Source organism: Trifolium pratense, linkage group LG7 (genome assembly GCF_020283565.1).
Source record: "Trifolium pratense cultivar HEN17-A07 linkage group LG7, ARS_RC_1.1, whole genome shotgun sequence".
Classification (NCBI taxonomy): Eukaryota; Viridiplantae; Streptophyta; class Magnoliopsida; order Fabales; family Fabaceae; genus Trifolium; species Trifolium pratense.
The window spans coordinates 46,990,175-47,009,847 of NC_060065.1; the positions used below are offsets into that span (position 1 = coordinate 46,990,175).

The 19,673-nt window shown below is 33.6% G+C and overlaps 2 protein-coding genes and 1 pseudogene across 2 annotated transcripts; all 3 read left to right on the forward strand.

Annotated features, from left to right (window-relative positions):
• On the forward strand, window positions 1–5,421 carry LOC123895461 (phosphatidylinositol N-acetylglucosaminyltransferase subunit P-like). The gene is made up of 5 exons (XM_045945819.1): window positions 1–294; window positions 683–901; window positions 4,226–4,298; window positions 4,636–4,754; window positions 4,985–5,421. Exons 2-5 carry the CDS (start codon window positions 712–714, stop codon window positions 5,107–5,109), a joined length of 507 nt encoding a protein of 168 aa, XP_045801775.1. The 5' UTR covers window positions 1–294; window positions 683–711; the 3' UTR covers window positions 5,110–5,421.
• A 642-nt stretch (window positions 5,422–6,063) lies between these two features.
• Window positions 6,064–9,558, forward strand: LOC123895463 (annotated as a pseudogene).
• A 5,243-nt stretch (window positions 9,559–14,801) lies between these two features.
• LOC123895465 lies at window positions 14,802–18,974 on the forward strand. Its single transcript, XM_045945821.1, has 8 exons — window positions 14,802–15,058; window positions 15,156–15,196; window positions 15,313–15,376; window positions 16,134–16,322; window positions 17,067–17,138; window positions 17,425–17,603; window positions 17,697–17,815; window positions 18,538–18,974. Exons 1-7 carry the CDS (start codon window positions 14,915–14,917, stop codon window positions 17,809–17,811), a joined length of 804 nt encoding a protein of 267 aa, XP_045801777.1. The 5' UTR covers window positions 14,802–14,914; the 3' UTR covers window positions 17,812–17,815; window positions 18,538–18,974.
• The last annotated feature ends 699 nt before the right edge of the window (window positions 18,975–19,673 follow it).

Below are 19,673 nucleotides of genomic sequence, written 5' to 3' on the forward strand. Positions count from 1 at the left end.
TGTCACTCTCAAATATATTTCTAACTCTATCAATATTTTTAGAATATTTTGTCTCTATTAAACGTTTCTTAATTTGGCCCCTCTAATAACTCAGTCCCTAACATTATCCATTTTCGATCAAAATAGTCTTTCGATTGTGTGCTATACTGATAGATCTTTATTATAATCTAAAAAGCATGAAAATTTTGACCAGGCTCTATTAAAATCCTGGCTCCACCATCGACCTGCCTCCCTCCGCACCGCTGTTGATCCTCCGCGCCGCTTGTTTTCTTTCACAAAATAATGATAAGCAAGGTAATCAATCTAAAAACCTCATTATTTAGGGTTTTGTGATAAATTGGCTAATTGATTATGAAATTGAGACTATTACTAATATATTTTGTTGTGAAATCGTTGTTAGTGTTTTTGATAGGTTCAAAATTTGTGATTTTGACCAGTCATCGCTATCAGCGGTGGAAACTTGGCCAAAAAAAATTGTGATTTTTTGTGTTATTCTTAAAATATTGGAGTTTTTATGATTGTTGTTGTTTTTGTTATTCTTCAAAATTGAGGTTTCGGTTTCTGGTGTGTGTGTGTTCAAGTGTGTTTGAGTTTGATATATTGGTTTTTGTTATGGATAGCTCTTTGTTATTGATTATTTGAGAAATAATTGTTATTGGTGTTGCTGTTTTTGTTGTTGTAGTCCCCATTCTGGAATTGAAGGAATGCGACATGGAAAGTCCCCATTCTGTCAATAGTCCAAGAAGAACACTGAGTCTTTCAAGACAACGGAGGGCAACTGTGTCATTTCTTGATTCCGATGAAAAAAACAACTCTGCCTCTGGATTGTCAGCCGATCATGGCCCTAAGCCTTCTGAGGTTTATGGTTTTGTTGGATCTATAACCACTGTTGTTGCTACAGGTCTAATTTCATATTCGCTATTTTATCATTTAGTTGGTTTGATTGAGAGTGAAAATTATAATTATAAAGATTCACATTGTTTTCGTTTAATTTATTGATTTCAAATGGTATCTGATGTAATCCCAAAAAATACCGAAATTATCTGTGAAATAGTATAGGGTTAGGCCTGAGATTAAATTATTCAAATTCCGCTGCAACTATGCTATAACGCCTCTAAATAGTGCACCATAGAACAATAGCAACTTTCGATTCGTTTAAGTTCAGTTATGCTATAGCTCTCTATCACTACTATATCTATTATTTAACAACTCTAGCAAAAAGTAATTTAAAATTTCAAGCCTGTAACAGTTAACCTTTTTATATTTTGTGTATGGGTATGGCAGAGGATTCCGTTGTTTGAGACTGAGTTTATTTTAATTGTGCATGTAGGGAGTATTTGGAAAAGCTTATTTATAATTCATTAGGTTTATCTCATGACATAGCTTATGTTAGTGTTTAGAATTGAAAGGGCACCAATTGCACTTGGGCAGTAGTTGAGTTGTTGATTAATCCTAAGAATACTAAGCCCACACAATATGGAGGGTGTATGACAGGAATAAAAAGAGGGCAGAGAAGTATGAGAAAAAGAGCGTTGCCTAGTTGGCAGTTTGTTATGCCTTGAGTCAGTTAAAAGAAATGAGTGGAGAGAATAAGGGGTATCGTTCAGCGTTCTGTTAGAAAGTGTAGACAAAGAAAGTGTTCTCTAGGAGTCTAGGCTCTGGGTCAGTTTGTAGCGAGTCTTTCTCACTACTGAATTTCATTATCAATCAGTACACTCATATTTTCATTCCATTTTTCTGCACTTCTCTGCTCTATCTATCAGGAATCTTTGGATACACTTGTAAAAATAATACATGACATGTCTCATGTCTATAAGTTGTTTATGACTTGTTGTAATTAGCTCCACAAAATTGCTTACATTCAATTAAGATACGTAGAATAGCTTATTGAACATGACCTTCATTATGTTGTTTACTTTTCAAAATGTGATTATTTCACCTATTCACATTTGAGACTATTACATCTCAATGGGGTTCATCTGACTAAACTTTGAATATATTGTAGTTGGAAATTCTATCTTACAAATTACAAACTAGTTTGGTAATGATTATAGTGCCATACAAAGTTATCAATGCAAAAAACGGTGCGGTCAACCCCAAAATTGACACGACGTGGTAGCAGGGAGCGGTGCGGGCGCTATTTTAGCGACAAGGTCAATAAAAAATAAATATTTTATTAAGGACCGAGAAAGTGTGAAAAAAATATATTTGATATTAGTAGAAATGAAAAATCAAAGACAATCAATTGATTTTTTATTGTAGAAAAAAATAATTAACTGATTATTAGTAATAATATAAATAAAAAATATTTTTAATATTAGTTAATATTTAGTATTAATATCTTTGTGTATTTATTTGTTGAAATTAATTGATTGTTTAAATGGTTAGTATGAATAAGTTATCCCTTTTGGTTTGTTGGTTAGTTTAAGATGGGTCTAGCCCAGCCCACTACCCAATTATGAAAGAAATATGCAACCCTAGTTCTCAATATTCTCTTCGGCCGCCAGCTACAATTCATTTTCACATCAGCCGCAAACCAACAAACTACTATACGTCGTGATTCCTTTGTCTTCTTTTTCTTAGCCATTCTTCATCTTCGTCGTGCTTCTTTTTCTTTTTCGTTCTTCATTTTTTTTCTTCTTTCCATGTGAAACTCGGCCACTCCGACCCGCATCCGCTCCACACCGATCCCCGAAAACGCACTCGCTCCAGGCCGCGACACCCAAACGCTCCGCTTCACAACAACTTGGAGCGGCCGCCGTGAATTGTGCCGTGTGAATTCTGTTGTGCTGGGCATAAGTTTTGTCGCGAATGTTGCTGCATTCTTTGTAAGAAAGTCGTTGATTCAGCTCATGATGGTTATAGCTATATCACATGCAAAGAAAAACACGGCGATAATATTTTGGGCATCTATGTCATCTGGAATGTGCTTTTCAAGCTTTTGTAATGGGAAGATGAGTATTTTTGTTGGCTTTGTAATGGGAAGATTGAACTGATTTCTCATGTTAGTAAGCTTCTACTGACGTGCAAAACTATTGATTCAGATGATGATGTCAAGGAAAAAATGTTAAATCTTGGCATTGATCAGGATCTGAGATATTAAATCCTTCAGACCTGATCAATCTCAGACTCAAGTTTTAACATCTCAGATCGATGCAAGAGATTAATGCCGAGATTTAACATTTTTTGTTTGAGATCATCATCTGAATCAATAGTTTCGCATGTCAGTAGAAGCTTATTAACATGAGAAATCAGTTCAGTCTTCCCATTTCAGCGCCAGCAAAAATACTCAACATCCAAATCAAAAATTCCCCCCAAGGTGCGGGCCTTGTAAGCTCGAAAAGCACATTCCATATGACATAGATGCCCACAAATATTATTGCCGTGTTTTTCTTTGCACATGATATAGCTATAGCCATCATGAGCTGAATCAACGGCTTTCTTACAAAGAATGCAGCAACATTCGCAGTAAAACTTAGGCTCAGCACAACAGAATTCACAGAGCATGTCAGGCGGACATTCTCTTTCCAAAATCAAGCTGCTGCAATTCTTATTCCCAGCTTTGCATCCATCAATGTCAGAGAGGATAACGGGTTCTTTTGGTGCTTCAAATTCCAACCATGGAAAAAATATCATCAGCTGCTGCTGGATTCATATTACCTACAATGTAGAAAAACCTTATATGTTATATGTAGAACAACTCAAATTATAAGATGGTATCCTATTATAGATCTGTTTTTTGGATTTCCGTGTCGTCCACGCTTTAAGTGGTCCTAGCCGTGAGGGTTGTGTTGAAAATTCAGCCTTAATTGCAGTCTGCCCTTGGCCGCTTAATGCAGTATTTGGGCTGCCTTCATTGCAGCTTCCAAAACCTTCATTTTGTTGGGTGTGAGGGGGTGGGTTTAGTCCCACATTACCTAGATATGGTCTTGGTAGTACTATTAAAGTTTGTGCAGTCTTGATCTTACAACCCGATTTTGTAGAATTGAGTTACGACCAGCCCAAATTACGAGGGAAGTTCATCCATTTTGTGTGTGTTTTACTTTGAAGCCCCATCTTTATCTAACTTCGCTGATTTTCTGTTTTTTTAGCCATGATCAAAATAACTTTGTATTATGTACAATTTTGTATAACTACTAGTTTACCATGTATCAATAACTTTGTATTTTGTACAATTTTAGCATTTTATTAATTTTATTTTTACTTCATTTTTCTTTGTGAACAGTTATTTTCTTGGTATGGGCATATGTTCCAGAATCATGGCTACATTCTATTGGCATCTCCTATTATCCTAGCAGGTTAGACACCTCTTCCTGTTATCATTTGAAGCTTTAGTAACCATGCAGGTTCTCTACTGTATGTAATTGTCTAGTCGCACAAAAACAAGAAATAACTGTTGTAAATACTGTATCTTTTAATATTAGGAGTAATCTTTTATTTTTAGTAATTTGTATTCGGCCCATTAGTCCATTGGGTTAGAATAGCTTGTATTTGGCCCATAACTTGAAAATATAATATTCAGTTTTTTCACATGTACAAATGTAAACTCACCTAAGGTGTATGAAGCAGGAGCAGTAAGCTCTTCAATTTAGCTGTTAAACTACTTGTGTATTGAAAACTATTTATGCTTTTCAGATACTGGGCTTTGGCAGTACCAACTTATGTGATGGTGACCATTGTATTAATGTTGGCATTCTACATTGGCCTTAACTTTATGTCAACACCTTCTCCTGCATCCATAAACACTGTTTATGGTGAGTTTCATGCAGAATTCTTTAGCAATGTGTGGGGTTAATTTTTATTGCTAGATTGCTTCCTAAGTTTCTAGCACATGTGAGTAACTTATTTATTAAATTTATCTGCATAAAAAAACTTGTGTTTGAGTCCTCTTCATCTCGGTTATTCTTTTCTCAAGACTGTGCTGTTCTAGTGAATTTGTGAGTTCAAGTTTTTTAATAACTGATTTTGACATCTCTTTGTTCAGATGAATTCAGTAGGGATCCTTTGAGGGTTGAGTTTTCGGACGATGGAGATGAGAAGCCCATTGATCCCATATCTGATATTGGCATCGACAGAATCAATAATGCTATGTTCAATAATTCAACCTAACGATCACACATTCAAACCTGTTTCCAATTGTGTGGTAGATATTCTGCCAAGCAGTTGCTGCTGATGTTGAGTTCTAACATGAGATTATCAATTTCAATTACAATATTATTATCATCTTTTCAAATGATAAGAAAAAAGAAATGTATTTTTTTTAACTCATGTGCCTTTGCAACTTGTTTATTTTTCTCACTGTCGTGTACCTTCACAACTTGGTTTTTCTTCCTCGCTGTCATGTACAATAACACTAATTTTGTGTACCGTTTTGAGGAGCCAACTTTAAAATGTTATATGACAACTATAACAATACATTTTAAAGATAAGAGCTATGTTATATGAATAATTTTCTCTGGACAAAAATACGACAATCATATTCTAATTCTCTCCATGCACGGTTTCCAAAACGCGCATAAAGTATTAAAAAAATTAAATAAAACAGCACGGATAGATAAGTTGTATTTTTGTTTGAAAATGGGTTGTTCAAATAACATTTTTCTAAAGATAATCATCGAAAACAAATAATTTAGCATATTCATCTTTGAAGAGCAAAGTTATCTCCCATCGAATTCCGGATACTCTAAGTTTAAAAGTGAAATTCTAGCCATTAAACTAATTGAAAAAAGAAAATCAATCATTTCAACTTCCAAATGTCTTGCAACCAAAGAATGTCTACTAGGAGATGAGTTGATGCAGGTCAGGAAGGGCGAGGCAGTTGCAGAAGGAGTTTTTCAGAGATGGATTAACCACTTTGTAAAATTTATCTTTTTTATATCGTTAACTAATGTCCTGGAGGTACTAGTTAGTTGACTCTTATTTTGTAACTTTTTTCTCAACTTGTCTTTGATACTAATTATCGTTCTTTAGAGAAGCCAACTTTGAAAACTTACACAACAACTATAACCATTCAATTTATAGATAATATCTGAAAAGAAATAATTTATCATATTCATCTTCAAGAGCTAAACTTTGATTCATTCCAATTCTCATACACCTGAAAATGGCTTTCCATTTAGTAGGAACTTTGATTTCACAACTGACACCTTATGTCCAAGAGGAGTATGCAACATTTAAAGGTGTTAACAAACATGCTGAAAATCTATCAAGAAATCTCACTACTATTCGTGCTGTCCTAGAAGATGCTGAGAAGAAGCAAATCACAAGTCATGCAGTTAAAGATTGGCTGCTCAACCTAACTGGTGCAGCACATATTCTTGATGATATATTGGACGAATGTTCGATACTTTCCGAAGCAAACAGAGACAAATACTTCATCAACCATCCTAAGAAGCTATATGCTCGTCGTAGGATTGGAAAGAAGATGAAAAATGTTGCTGAAAGGATTGATGATGCTATTGCTGAAGTAAGGGGCAAGTTAGGATTATTAATTAATCCCAGAACCATGGAGGATCGTCTTGAAGATGATGTATGGCGCGAAACTACCTCTGTCATCATTGAATTCCAAATTCATGGAAGAGATGAGGATAGGGAGAAGGTTGTTGACTTTCTTCTCAAGCATGCTTGTGACAGAGAAGAACTCTCTGTATATTCCATTGTTGGCCATGGCGGATATGGAAAAACAGCACTTGCTCAACTGGTCTTCAATGATAAAAGGGTAAATGCTCACTTTCCTTTGAAAATATGGGTTTGTGTTTCTAATGATTTTAATATGATGAAACTTTTCCGGTCCATCATAGAAATCGTAGACGGAAAAAATCCAGATCTCATTTCTTTAGAATCAATGCAAAGAAAGGTTCAACAGATTTTCCAAAACAAAAAGTATTTACTTGTCCTTGATGATGTTTGGAGTGAAAACCCAGAGAAATGGAGCAGGTTCAAGTATCCGTTGCAAAATGGAACAAAAGGTGCATCAATTTTAGTCACTACGCGACTTGAGACTGTTGCAAACATTCTGGGACCTCATCCTGCTCATCATTTGGTAGGTTTATCAGATGATGATATTTGGTCATTGTTTAGACAACAAGCTTTTGGACCAAACGAGGAAGAGCGTGCAGAGCTTGTAAAGATTGGGAAGGTTATAGTGAGGAAATGTAATGGTTCGCCTCTTGCCACCAAAGTACTAGGAAAAACTGGCAAACACCAATGGGATTCTATAGCGAAAAGTGAGATTTGGAACTTATATGATGATGCTACCAAGTCTGCTTTGACTTTTTGTGCTATATTTGCTAAAGGTTTTTAAATGGTGAAGGAAGATCTAATTCATCTTTGGATGGCCAATGGACTTATGAACTATATCAAAGATCATTTTTTCAAGAAGTCAAAACGCATAGAAAAGGTAAAGTTACATTCAAAATGCATGATATATTCCACGATATTGCTACCTCCATTATGGGAAAACAATGCGTAGCTTCAAAGGCTGCTAGCTTGACTAATTTGTCAGAAAGAGTTCATCATATTAGGTTTTTAGATGGTGATGAAAAATTCAAATACAGCTTGATTCCGTTCAAGAAAGTGGAATCTTTGCGAACTGTTCTTGACTTTGGTTTGCCTAAATCAAATTTAAGTGTGTTTCCATCAATCACTCCTCTCCGAGTATTAAGTACATGCTGTTCTCAACTCTCAGCCTTGAAGAATTTTATCCATTTGAACTTTATGCAAGTGACATTAAAATTCTGCCTGAGTCTATTTGTAGCCTAAGAAAATTACAAACACTAAAACTTGTTTATTGTAACAAGCTTTTTAGTCTTCCCAAACAATTGTCGCAACTAAAAGATCTCCGACATCTCGTGATTACACGGTGTCCCTCATTGAGATCAATGCCGTCTAATATTGGAGAGTTAACTCGTTTGAGAACATTAAGCACTTTTATTGTTGGTTCGGAGGCTAGGTTTGGTTTAGCAGAGCTACAAAATTTACAACTAGGAGGCAAGCTACACATCAAATGCCTTGAGAATGTTTCGAATGAAACAGAAGCTAGAAAAGCTAATTTAATTGGTAAGAAGGACTTAAGTCGCTTATACTTGTCGTGGCGTATTAATGCTAATTCACAAGTTAGTGATACTGGCGCTGAGCAAGTCCTTGAAGCCCTTGAGCCTCACACAGGTCTCAAATGTTTTGGAATGGAGGGTTATAAGGGAGTAAGTATTCCAAATTGGATGAGAAAGGCTTCAATTTTGGAAGGTCTGGTTGATGTTACACTTTACAACTGTAGAAACTGTGAGCGGCTTCCTCCACTTGGTAAATTACCATGTTTAACAACTCTGTATGTGTCTGACATGGAAGCTGTGAAGTACATTGATGTTGACTTGTATGAAGGTGCGACCAATAAGGCTTTTTCATCGTTAAAGAAAATGAAGTTACATAATTTACCAAAATTAGAGAGGGTGTTGAAAGCTGAAGGAGTAGAAGTGCTATCACAATTTTCTGACTTGGAAATAAAGGGGGTCCGTAAGCTTGCATTTCCATCCCTTCCATCTGTTGAGACTTTTAATGCTCTTGGGAATACTGAATATTCCAATAATGGTGATGGTGGTGCATCTATCCTGAGGGGAATTGCTGGTAGTATACATAATCTCAAAAAACTTTCCATTGTATGCTTTTATGAACTCAAGGTACTACCTAATGAATTCAGCTCTCTCAGTTCCCTACAAGAACTACACATTTCAGGTTGTAATAAGGTTGTAATAAGCTTGAGTCTATCCCCAAGTGTGTACTTCAAGGTTTGAGTTCTCTTCAAGTTTTGAAATTTACATTTTGCATTAGCTTAAAATCCTTGCCGGAAGGTATGACAAACCTGACTTGTCTTGAGAGTCTTGAAATCATTGATTGTTCCAATCTCATTTTACCAGCTACTATGAACAAGCTAACTTCCCTTCGTCAATTGACAATCACCGGCAGAGATAAAAATGGAACTTTACCAAATGGTTTAGAAGGTATTCCCTCGCTGCAAAATTTGTATTTGTCAAGTTTTCCTTCTCTTGTAACCTTGCCAGACTGGATGCCAAGAGCACTTTCATTTTCTCACAGCCAGAAGCATATATTCACTGCAGAAGCTATCTCTAGTAGCTTTAAGTTTACTGAGGTAGCGGGGTTTCAGAGTTTAGTTCTCTTGTTGTTAGTATTAAACCTGAAAACTATCATGGTTTTCTAAAGATTAAGTTTGTTAGGCAACAAACAAATATGGCTGCTCACTCTTTAACGAGGGCCGACAGTTCTTGGGCTTAGTTACCGTCTTGTTAGATTTCTCCTCTATTATATTGCATCAGGTTGTAACACTGTTATATTGCAGAATATGGAAGGGTAATTACAATGTAAATAAAGGAATAGAGCAGACACAATGAAGCAATTTCTAGATAAGGGAGATCCTCTATGGTAGAGCTATTGGATCTAGGTGCAAGGAAGTGCAGTTGTATCTACCATCTCTGCAAATGCTAGTTGGCCTCATAAACAATGGTCTGTGTTTAGCAGGCTTCACCTTTAGCTAGATGAAAGGTATTCGGTTCATTTTTGGCCTTGCAACTTAAGGATTAGATGCATTTAAACTCCAACTGCCGGAGCAAGATTGCATTCACCAGTTTTTCATTTTCCCGGTCGGAAAGGGTAGCAGAACATAAATCAAGTCATTTTCCTGGTCGAAAAGGGTTGCTGGAGCAAGCTTGCATACACTCAATCCATTTCAAAACTTAGTTTGTAATTGAGAGGAAAATTGACCAAAGATGATGCTAGAAAACTGGTTTATTAAGATGACCATACATTTCAATGGATTGTTTTGTTGCAATTCGTTGTCTTCTCCTTTGTACGTTGCTAATATACATTTGTGCTTAGTAGATTTCAGAGTATCCTAATAGTAGAGATAAAACAAGTTTCGTGTATCTGAGGTAGCGATGTAATACTGAAAATTTAAAATTCACACTGCATGACAGGCGGACATTCTCTTTCCAAAATCAAGCTGCTGCAATTATTATTCCCAGCATTGCATCCATCAATGTCACAGAGAGGATAACGGTTTCTTTCGGTGCTTCAAATTCCAATCATGGTAGCTGCTGCTGGATTCATATTGCCTACAATGTAGAACAACCTTATATTTATATGTTATATATAGAACAAATCAAATTATAAGATGGTATCATAGCCTATTATAGATCCGTTTTTTTGGATTTCTCGTCCACGCTTTAAGTGGTGCTAGCCGTGAGGGTTGTGTTGAAAATTCGGTCTTAATTGCAGTCCGCCCTTGGCCGCTTGATGCAGTATTTGGGTTGCCTTCATTGCAGCTTCCAAAACCTTCATTTTGTTGGGTGTGAGGAGGTGAGTTTAGTCCCACATTACCTAGATATGGCCTTGGCCTTGGCCATATCTGACATCGGCATTGACAGAATCAATGATGCTATGTTCAATAATCCAACCTAACGATCACACATTCAAACCTGTTAACAATTGTATGGTGGATATTCTGCCAAGCATTTGCTGCTGATATTGAGTTCTAACATGAGATTGAGATGCTATATAGCTTTTAGACATGAACTCGGTTGAATTGGTCTTCTGAAACACCGTTAGACACCGGTACACATTAAATGTGAGGATCTCTTCTACTATAAATCGAACATTCGTTGGTACTAGGTGATGATTCTTATATTTGAAGAAGTGTTGTATAATATTGTCATCTTGTCGAAATATTGATCATTCTAACTTGACAAGGCCTTTGTGTTACCTTTACATGTGCGAAATCATAGTGTGACGTTGTGATTTTGTAGAAACTTAAGTAATTTTTGACAAAATTATAAAATTAAGGTGTTCCATTTTTTTTATTCTATCAAACTCATCATGAATGCAAATTACATCTTCAGTTTATCAATATAACATATGTAAAACAAAAATTGATAATATATAACAAAATATTTTATACCTGTTTATGTATGATTGTCATGTTGTTATAAAAGAAGGTATAATCCTTACAAAACCGGCTGGTAAGATGAGGATTGCCTCTAGTATATAAACACTTAGTCAGGCCATCTCTCAACCGATGTGGGACTCTTAACACACCCCCTCACGCCCAGCACTATTGGGCTTGGTGCGTGGATATAAACGGTGGGTGGCCCGATAGCAGAAATCTGATAACAAGTGGCCCAACGGATCGTGGAGAGGCTCTGATACCATCTTAGAAATGAGTATTGGGCCTAACTCAACCTTACAAAATCGGCTTGTAAGATGAGGATTGCCTCTAGTATATAAACACTTAGTCAGGTCATCTTTCAACCGATGGGATTAACAATAAGGTATAATTGTGATCTGTTTTGTGAAACATTTCTTCATGCTACATCATTCAATAATTGTATTCTCGTATTTGTAAAAGAAAATAAAAATAATTAACAATCAAACTAAGGTGGACTCAGGTTGATAAGTACTAATATTCATATCAGCAAGAATCTAGATGATGTAGAAATATCTTTGTTAGCGTTTATTAAACTTTGAGACTTGCTCTAACTCTGATGAGTGGTGAACTCACAAAATTCAACTTATCTAAATTTTATCTTTTATAACTTGAGAATCTCTTTGGATATTGTCTAAACAGCTTTGTTAAAAAGTTATTTTACACATGCATTTAATAATGTGAATTTAATTAATTATTTTACACATGCATCCAATAATATGTGAGTTTAATTAATTATTTTATATCGTCGGTGTAAAGTTATTTTACACATGCATCATCCAATAATGTGAGTTTAATTAATTATTTTACACCGTCGGTGTAAAGTTATTTTACACATGCATCAATTATTTTACACCGTCGGTGTAAAGTTATTTACACATGCATTAATTATTTTACACCGTCGGTGTAAAGTTATTTTACACATGCATCAATTATTTTACACCGTCGGTGTAAAGTTATTTACACATGCATTAATTATTTTACACCGTCAGTGTAAAGTTATTTTACACATGCATCATCCAATAATGTGAGTTTAATTAATTATTTTACACCGTCGGTGTAAAGTTATTTTACACATGCATCATCCAATAATGTGAGTTTAATTAATTATTTTACACCGTCGGTGTAAAGTTATTTTACACATGCATTAATTATTTTACACCGTCGGTGTAAAGTTATTTTACACATGCATCATCCAATAATGTGAGTTTAATATTTTACACCGTCGGTGTACAGTTTTTTACACATGCATTAATTGTTTTACACCGTCGGTGTAAAGTTATTTTACACATGCATCATCTAATAATGTGAGTTTAATTAATTATTTTACACCGTCGGTGTAAAGTTATTTTACACATGCATCAATTATTTTACACCGTCGGTGTAAAGTTATTTACACATGCATTAATTATTTTACACCGTCGGTGTAAAGTTATTTTACACATGCATCATCCAATAATGTGAGTTTAATTAATTATTTTACACCGTCGGTGTAAAGTTATTTTACACATGCATCATCCAATAATGTGAGTTTAATTAATTATTTTACACCGTCGGTGTAAAGTTATTTTACTCATGCATTAATTATTTTACACCGTCGGTGTAAAGTTATTTTACACATATATAATTATTTTACACCGTCGGTGTAAAGTTATTTTACACATGCATCATCCAATAATGTGAGTTTAATATTTTACACCATCGGTGTAAAGTTATTTCACACATGCATTAATTATTTTACACCGTCGGTGTAAAGTTATTACACATGCATCATCCAATAATGTGAGTTTAATTAATTATTTTACACTGTCGGTGTAAAGTTATTTTGCACGGGTTCGATTAAAATACATAATTAAAATATTTTGATAAATTAAAAATAATAATTGTGATAAGTATAATCACACATTCGATTAAAATACATTGTTAAATACTTTTTACGATATGGTTATATTCAATATTATATATGTAAAAACAAAACAAGTTGTTCAGAATTAAAATAATTTTTATCATAGTTTATTTTAATTGTGTTATTGTATAAAATCTTAGTTTTCATTATATGAGTTACAATTTTAGTCACAAATCACTTTGCTTTTTTATTTTTAATATATCCCTTATTTATTTATTTTCAATAAGAGTTGGATGTCATACATACTTATACTTCGGGAAAATATTGCTCATGAGTAATGTTGAACTAAGAAGTATGGTGGTTTTGACATTTTTTATCACGTGATCTCGTGTTCTGAAAATTACCTATCAAATAGCAACGTTACTGCTTACTCCCTTTTCTCCAATTTAATATGCCAAATAACTTATCTACTTAATGAGTTGAAGTGGATCCATAAACATTCTATTTGTAGTGAAAAATTATTTCTTTCAACCTATAAATGAAGAACAAAAACTAAACATTAGTACAAATTAATATTATTGGATATCAATACATAGCACCATGGTAGAAATACGTTCAAAGATTGAGTGAAAATGTCAAATATTAAGATTTAGAAATTAGTAGAAAAAGAATGTGGGGTGGTGGTTATAAAGATTGAGAGTGAACCTATTAGTCACTAAACTTTCTCATTTTATAAGTTATATTTGGAGGAATGTAAAAGGATGCATACAATTATTATGATTTTTTTGGTTACTCATACAATTATGATGATGCTAATTTAGTTTTTTTAGATTTAATTTAATAAATTAAAAGAAATAAGTAAAAGATTTTAATAGAGATTAGAAACATTTTCTTAGAGTGATACATCATCAAAATGCTTGCCTATGAGCAACTCAACCTTCCTCTTACCCACATCATCACAATGCTTGATTATCTTTTAATTAAATTTTTCATTTTTCATTTAGAAACCAATTAACTATGCAATGAAGGGAATTCCAATAGTATTAGACACACATTTTTTTTTTATTAGTAAGAATTCCAATAGTCATGAATATTTTGTGGTTATATAAATCTTATAGGAGAATGTTAACTTGTGCCCTTAAGGGCACATGTTAAGAAGATAAATGTGGAAAAAATTTATTGAACTTGTGGTGTATTCAATTCTCTAAACATTAAATGTTTTCTATCATTAAATGCTCTATTTCTATTTTTAGGTAGCTTAACATGTGCCTTTAGGGCACAAGTTAACATAACCCAATCTTATATATTAGTTGGTCCCTTTTAATTTAATTTTTCATTTTAGAATTCCAACAATCATGGAAATTATAATATTAGTTGGTCCCTTGTAAGAAGTTATATAGTGATAATTTGATATATTGATAATTAAAATTAAAATGATTTAATTAAAAGAGATGATGAAAAGATTTTTTAATAGTGATGGTAAACTTTTCTTATAGAGTGTCACATCATCACAATGCTTGATTATGAGTAACTTAACCTTCTTTTTATTAGTAAAAGATAGTAAAAGATTGAATCTTGAGACATGTTATAATTCCGTTGAACTCATGAAATCCAACTCACTTAAATTTTATCTTTACAATGTGAGAATCTATTTAGTGGATAATTTTTTTTTGACAAAGTTTAGTGATTAATTTCTAAACATCTTTGATAACGCTTATTGAACTTTAAGACATGTTCTTACTTTGGTGAGCACACATAATCCAACTCACTAAAAGTAGTCTAAGAATGAAAATTGATTTCTAAACAATTTTTGAAATAAATTATTAATCAGTCAAAAAAAATTAAATTATTAATTTGACACCCCAAAAAAATGAAGTTATTAAAGGATAATTTTTTTTTTAAGCAATCAAAGGATAATTTGTGGGCTCATTTATTAATTTAAATTATAAAAATATAAATAAAAACAAAAAAGTGCGTGACCATGACCTAGACATGGAGTAATGCTAGTTACAGACACAGTGTTCAACGAAGAAGACGAAGTATAAATAATTCGCATCGAAATCGAAGTAATTACAAAGATGCAAGGTTTGAAGCAATGCATACGACGACGTTTCTATGTCAGAGATTCGATTATGGCTTCCATACCCACCACGCAAAACGAGAATCTCCATTCTCCCCATTTCTCTCGCCTCACCCCCAAACGCTTCCTCGATTTGCACCAGGTCCGTTTTTCTTTTCATGGGTACAACAAAAATGTGGTAAAAATTGAATTTTTATTTTTTTGTTAAAATTTTGTTGAATTGGGGGAAAATTGTGCAGCTTGTAAATAAGGACGCAATTGCAAAAGAGCGAGCTAGATTGTAAGTTTTTTTGTTGTTTTTGTTTATGGGTTTGTGTAAAGAAAGTGTTTTTTTTGGTTGAGTTGTTGTGGTGTAGTGAAGTGTTTGTGTTGACTTGTTGATGGGGTTTTGTGCAGAAATGATGAAATGAGTAGGGGGTACTTTGCTGATATGGCTGAGTACAAGAAACATGGCGGTAAGGTATTGCAATTTTATGATCATGATGAATTGATGATGATAATTTTTTAGATTTTGGATTTAGTTTGTTAGTGGAAAATAACTATTTCATCCATTGATTGATATTTTGACCTTGTTTGGATAAACAATTTAATAAGTGCTTATAGCACAAGCATTGTCATATAAGTGTTTATGTATAAACTATAAGCTGTTTCCATAAGCTAAAGTCAAACTGTTTATATATAAGCTATAAGTTGTTTCCATAAGCTATCCTGAAGAGTTTATGGAAATAAGTTGATAGCAGCTTGCAGACATGTAACATGTTATAAGCTATCTTTGTAAACTCTCCCAAATAGTCTCACAAGTGCTTATGTCGGTAGATTAGTTCAAATAAGTCAATACAAGCAAGCTCTTTGTTCAATAGCATGTTGTAATGTGGAATATTCCATACTACCGAGGGATAAAGATAGCTTTACACCTTTAATTTGGAGCTATATGTTACAATGAAGTTGACCTCATAACCTATATAAAGTTAAAACAAACTCTTGAAATCCTTAAGTTGGTTAGTTTTAGCAGATAGTTTGCCTAATTAGTCTGTTAAATCATGCTTGGAACTGACTTCTCTGATAGGCTAGTCTCAACAGTTGTGTATTATTTTTTGATAAATACATGCACATCATCATCTACTTAACCTGTGGCAGTAATGAGTTGGTTAGATCGGAAGTACATCATGAGGGTACCAGATAAGAGTATGACATTTATTGGTAATTGTGTTGTGCAGGTTGCTGTAGCTAATAAAGTGATTATACCAGCTATGGTGGCTGTGAAATTTCCTGATATCGAAGTTCGCTTCTCAGATGGTAAAACAATGAAGCTTCCTATTCGTATTTCTGACAGTAAAGATGATTCTGACAAGTCGTCCGTCCCCAAGGCATCTTTGGTCTGTCTGTCATTTCGAGCAAGTTCCCAGGTAATGAATCATAGCAGAGTTTTGTAAAGATATGACTTATTGGTATCTACACTATTGCATTGTGTGCTCATGATTCAAATGCCGCCAACACCTGCCATTTATATCTTAAATGATTAACACATTTGATGGTAGCATTTGGTGTAATCTTATTATTCAATTCGAAATCTGAACAATGTCTTCTATTCAATGTTGTTAAATATTGGCTATAGCACGGTGGAATTTGAACAAAACACTATTGTTTTGTGATATGCTATTTAGTACAAAAAATGTTGTCAAATAGTCTGTTATAACACTGTTGCATTGCTTCAAAAAAGAACTGTTGCATAGCAGAATTTGAACGAACCACTATATTTTGCGATCCATGGTTAACAACACTGCTTATGTTTTGTTGTCCACGGTGAAAGGAGTTTAAATATGAGTAGAAAGATGGGGAAAACAAGAAATGGTAGAAATATGATACTAAAGGATTCAATGCAAAACTACTTGTTTGTGTTTGTGATTCAGACTAAACAGTCATTGTTTTTGTCTGGAAAATCATTTATATATTGCTTTCAATCATAGCCTAATATTTCAACCCTGAAGAAGTGCTTTTTATACCTTTTTTATCGGATTAAAAGAGATAAAAGAACTGTACTATGTTTGTTGTGTTGTTTAGGCATTTCAATAACAATTATTTGTTTTTGTTTTGATTTCGATTTGCTGTTGCTGCAATAAAATTCCTTTTCCTTTCTATATCCATGACAGGAAATGATTAATTCTTGGACCGCGCCTTTTGCTAAAGCATTTGGTAACTCAAAAGATGCTCATTTATATCAGGTAATAATCGCTTTTGCTGAGATATTGTGCATTTTGTCGTCATTGAGTGCGATATATCAATCAGCTATTTATTTAGTAGAATTCTTATTGTCTTTATACATCAATTAAACTTTTATTTTTTCCAAAATGTAAAAATTATTATTCTCAATTCAAATTTTGACAGAACCAAGATTACCATTCCAAATTTTATCTCTGATTTTATTATCCAAATGAACAGTTATTACCTCTTTCTTTTTTCACCTTTTGAGTGATCAACTAAAAATGAAGTTTTTGCATTTTCTATCAGGTATCATTTATAGATTCATGGCTTTTATGTCGGGCTCCTATAAAACGTCTCCTTTTGTGGACAATGAAGAAACCTAATCAAAATGAAAGCAAGGATACACTTCAAAGGAAAATAGTGTATTCATTTGGTGACCACTATTATTTCAGAAAAGAATTAAAGATTCTGAATCTCCTCACCGGGTATAAAAGTGTTTACTTGCTTAAACACTATACCATCCATTCTTAGTAAAATGAAGTTATGAGTACTATAGTTTTTAACATTAATCTTCACAGGTATATCTTCCTCCTAGATAGTTTTGGTAGAGTAAGATGGCAGGGATTTGGAACGGCAACAGAAGATGAACTTGCTTCCCTTCTTTCTTGCACATCACTTCTTCTAAATGAGTAATGAGGTAAGACCATGGTTTTCTATATTTGAGATTCAAATTGTGAATTGGTGGTAGATCTATTTTTGGAATTGTGAATTGAATTTTATTATGACTCGTAAGACACGTTACCAATAAAAATATGACATTTCTAAGAAAAAACAAGTAATACAGCAAAATTATAAGCTGATATATCATATATGAACTTCAAAATAATGAAAAATTTAAGTCGTAAATCAAATTCCGAAAGAAATGTGGCTAACTATACAAAGTTGACAAAAATATGGGCTGGCTACACTAAGTTTAGGTAGTGATTTATTAGAATGAATTGGAATTCGTCATAGAGAATAGGGATTCATAATAAGATTTATATCTAAATTAGATACACGATAGAGATTCATATCATTTGAGTTCAGTTTTGTATCGAATCAAAATATGACTTGCATGTATAATACGCATAAGACTACTAGATACTCCCTCTGATCCTTGTTATAAGAAAAAGTTTACTTTTTAGGTTTATCGAATGTTTGATGTATCTAGTCCATATCATGAACTAGGTACATCAAACATTCTATGAATCTAAAAAAACAATTTTTTTCTTATAATAAGGACTAGAGGGAGTATATGCGTTGCTGCGGCATATCATGTCACAGAAAAGTTCTTCAAATCATTTTTTTCTCTTCACTTATCATCCCTATTTGTTTTATTTTGTGTTTTCCTTGTTTGAAATTCTTTTATTTTCTATGTAGGTGGAAGACTACACTGTAGTTTTGTATTTCAGAAATTTTGGGCTATTATAAACAAGGTTGGATGAAATTTTGCTGTTTTAAATTGTAAGGAACATTTATGGAGCTACTACCTTGTGGAGGAGGAAACTTGTAACCCAAGTTAGCTGTGTGAGGATAAATAATTAATTTTTTAGCTATAAATTGAAATTCATTCAAATAAGCATACACAATTTTAGGACTATCATAGTGTTGCTCTAGGCCTGAAGATTATCCATGTGGATGCATCTTTTTTGTAATGATCACTACATAATGTGGCTGATGTAGAGGGTATCACTTCCTTTATGTCAATAGATATAGAGCTTTTTTTACACTTTTATTATTCTCTAATGTTAAAACATAAGTAACATGAGACAACTAAATTTTATTTATTTATCACAAAACATATTTGAAAAACTCAAGAATTACATGACATGGTGAATTTTTCTATTTTTTTTTCCTCTCGAACCAAGTTCCTCAAGGTTGAAGAACAAATCCTCAACCAAGTGACCTCTCCGGAAACAGTCGAATTTTTCTATTTTTGATACAATGGGATTATTACTTCTTTTCATTAAATGTCAAAGTACAATACAATAGAGAATTTGGTGTTTGAACTTTTTTCTCAGTTAGGCATAACTGTGACAAAGCCTTCCCGAGCTTTGAGATTTCTATCTTTTTCTTCTCCAGTCTCTCCCATAGCCCTTAATTCCTCTCCCTCCAAACTTCCAAAGAGGCTTAGTGCTCCATGTGGGGGTACCCTCCATACAATGTCCCCAAACATATATTCATCCTAATTCCAAACCTAGCTCTGCATGAAGAATTTGTCTCTATTATTTGCTTCCATAAGAGATGGGTGCAATATGAAAGGTATGGCTCAAAGCCAAAGGATACTAAAGACTTCTATTCTACTTGAGGATATAAGCATTTCCTTCAAAGCAATGCCAACTTCAAAAGCAGCAAAAGACATACATACAACACACACAAAAAGTGTTGGATCTGAGACTCCTATATTTGTGCCTTCCTTATGAACTTCAAAAAGAACTCCAATGTTGCTTTCTGTTTGTTTATTCATTTTTATTTTTTTTATAGGCAAATATTAGTTGTTAGTATATAATTATAGG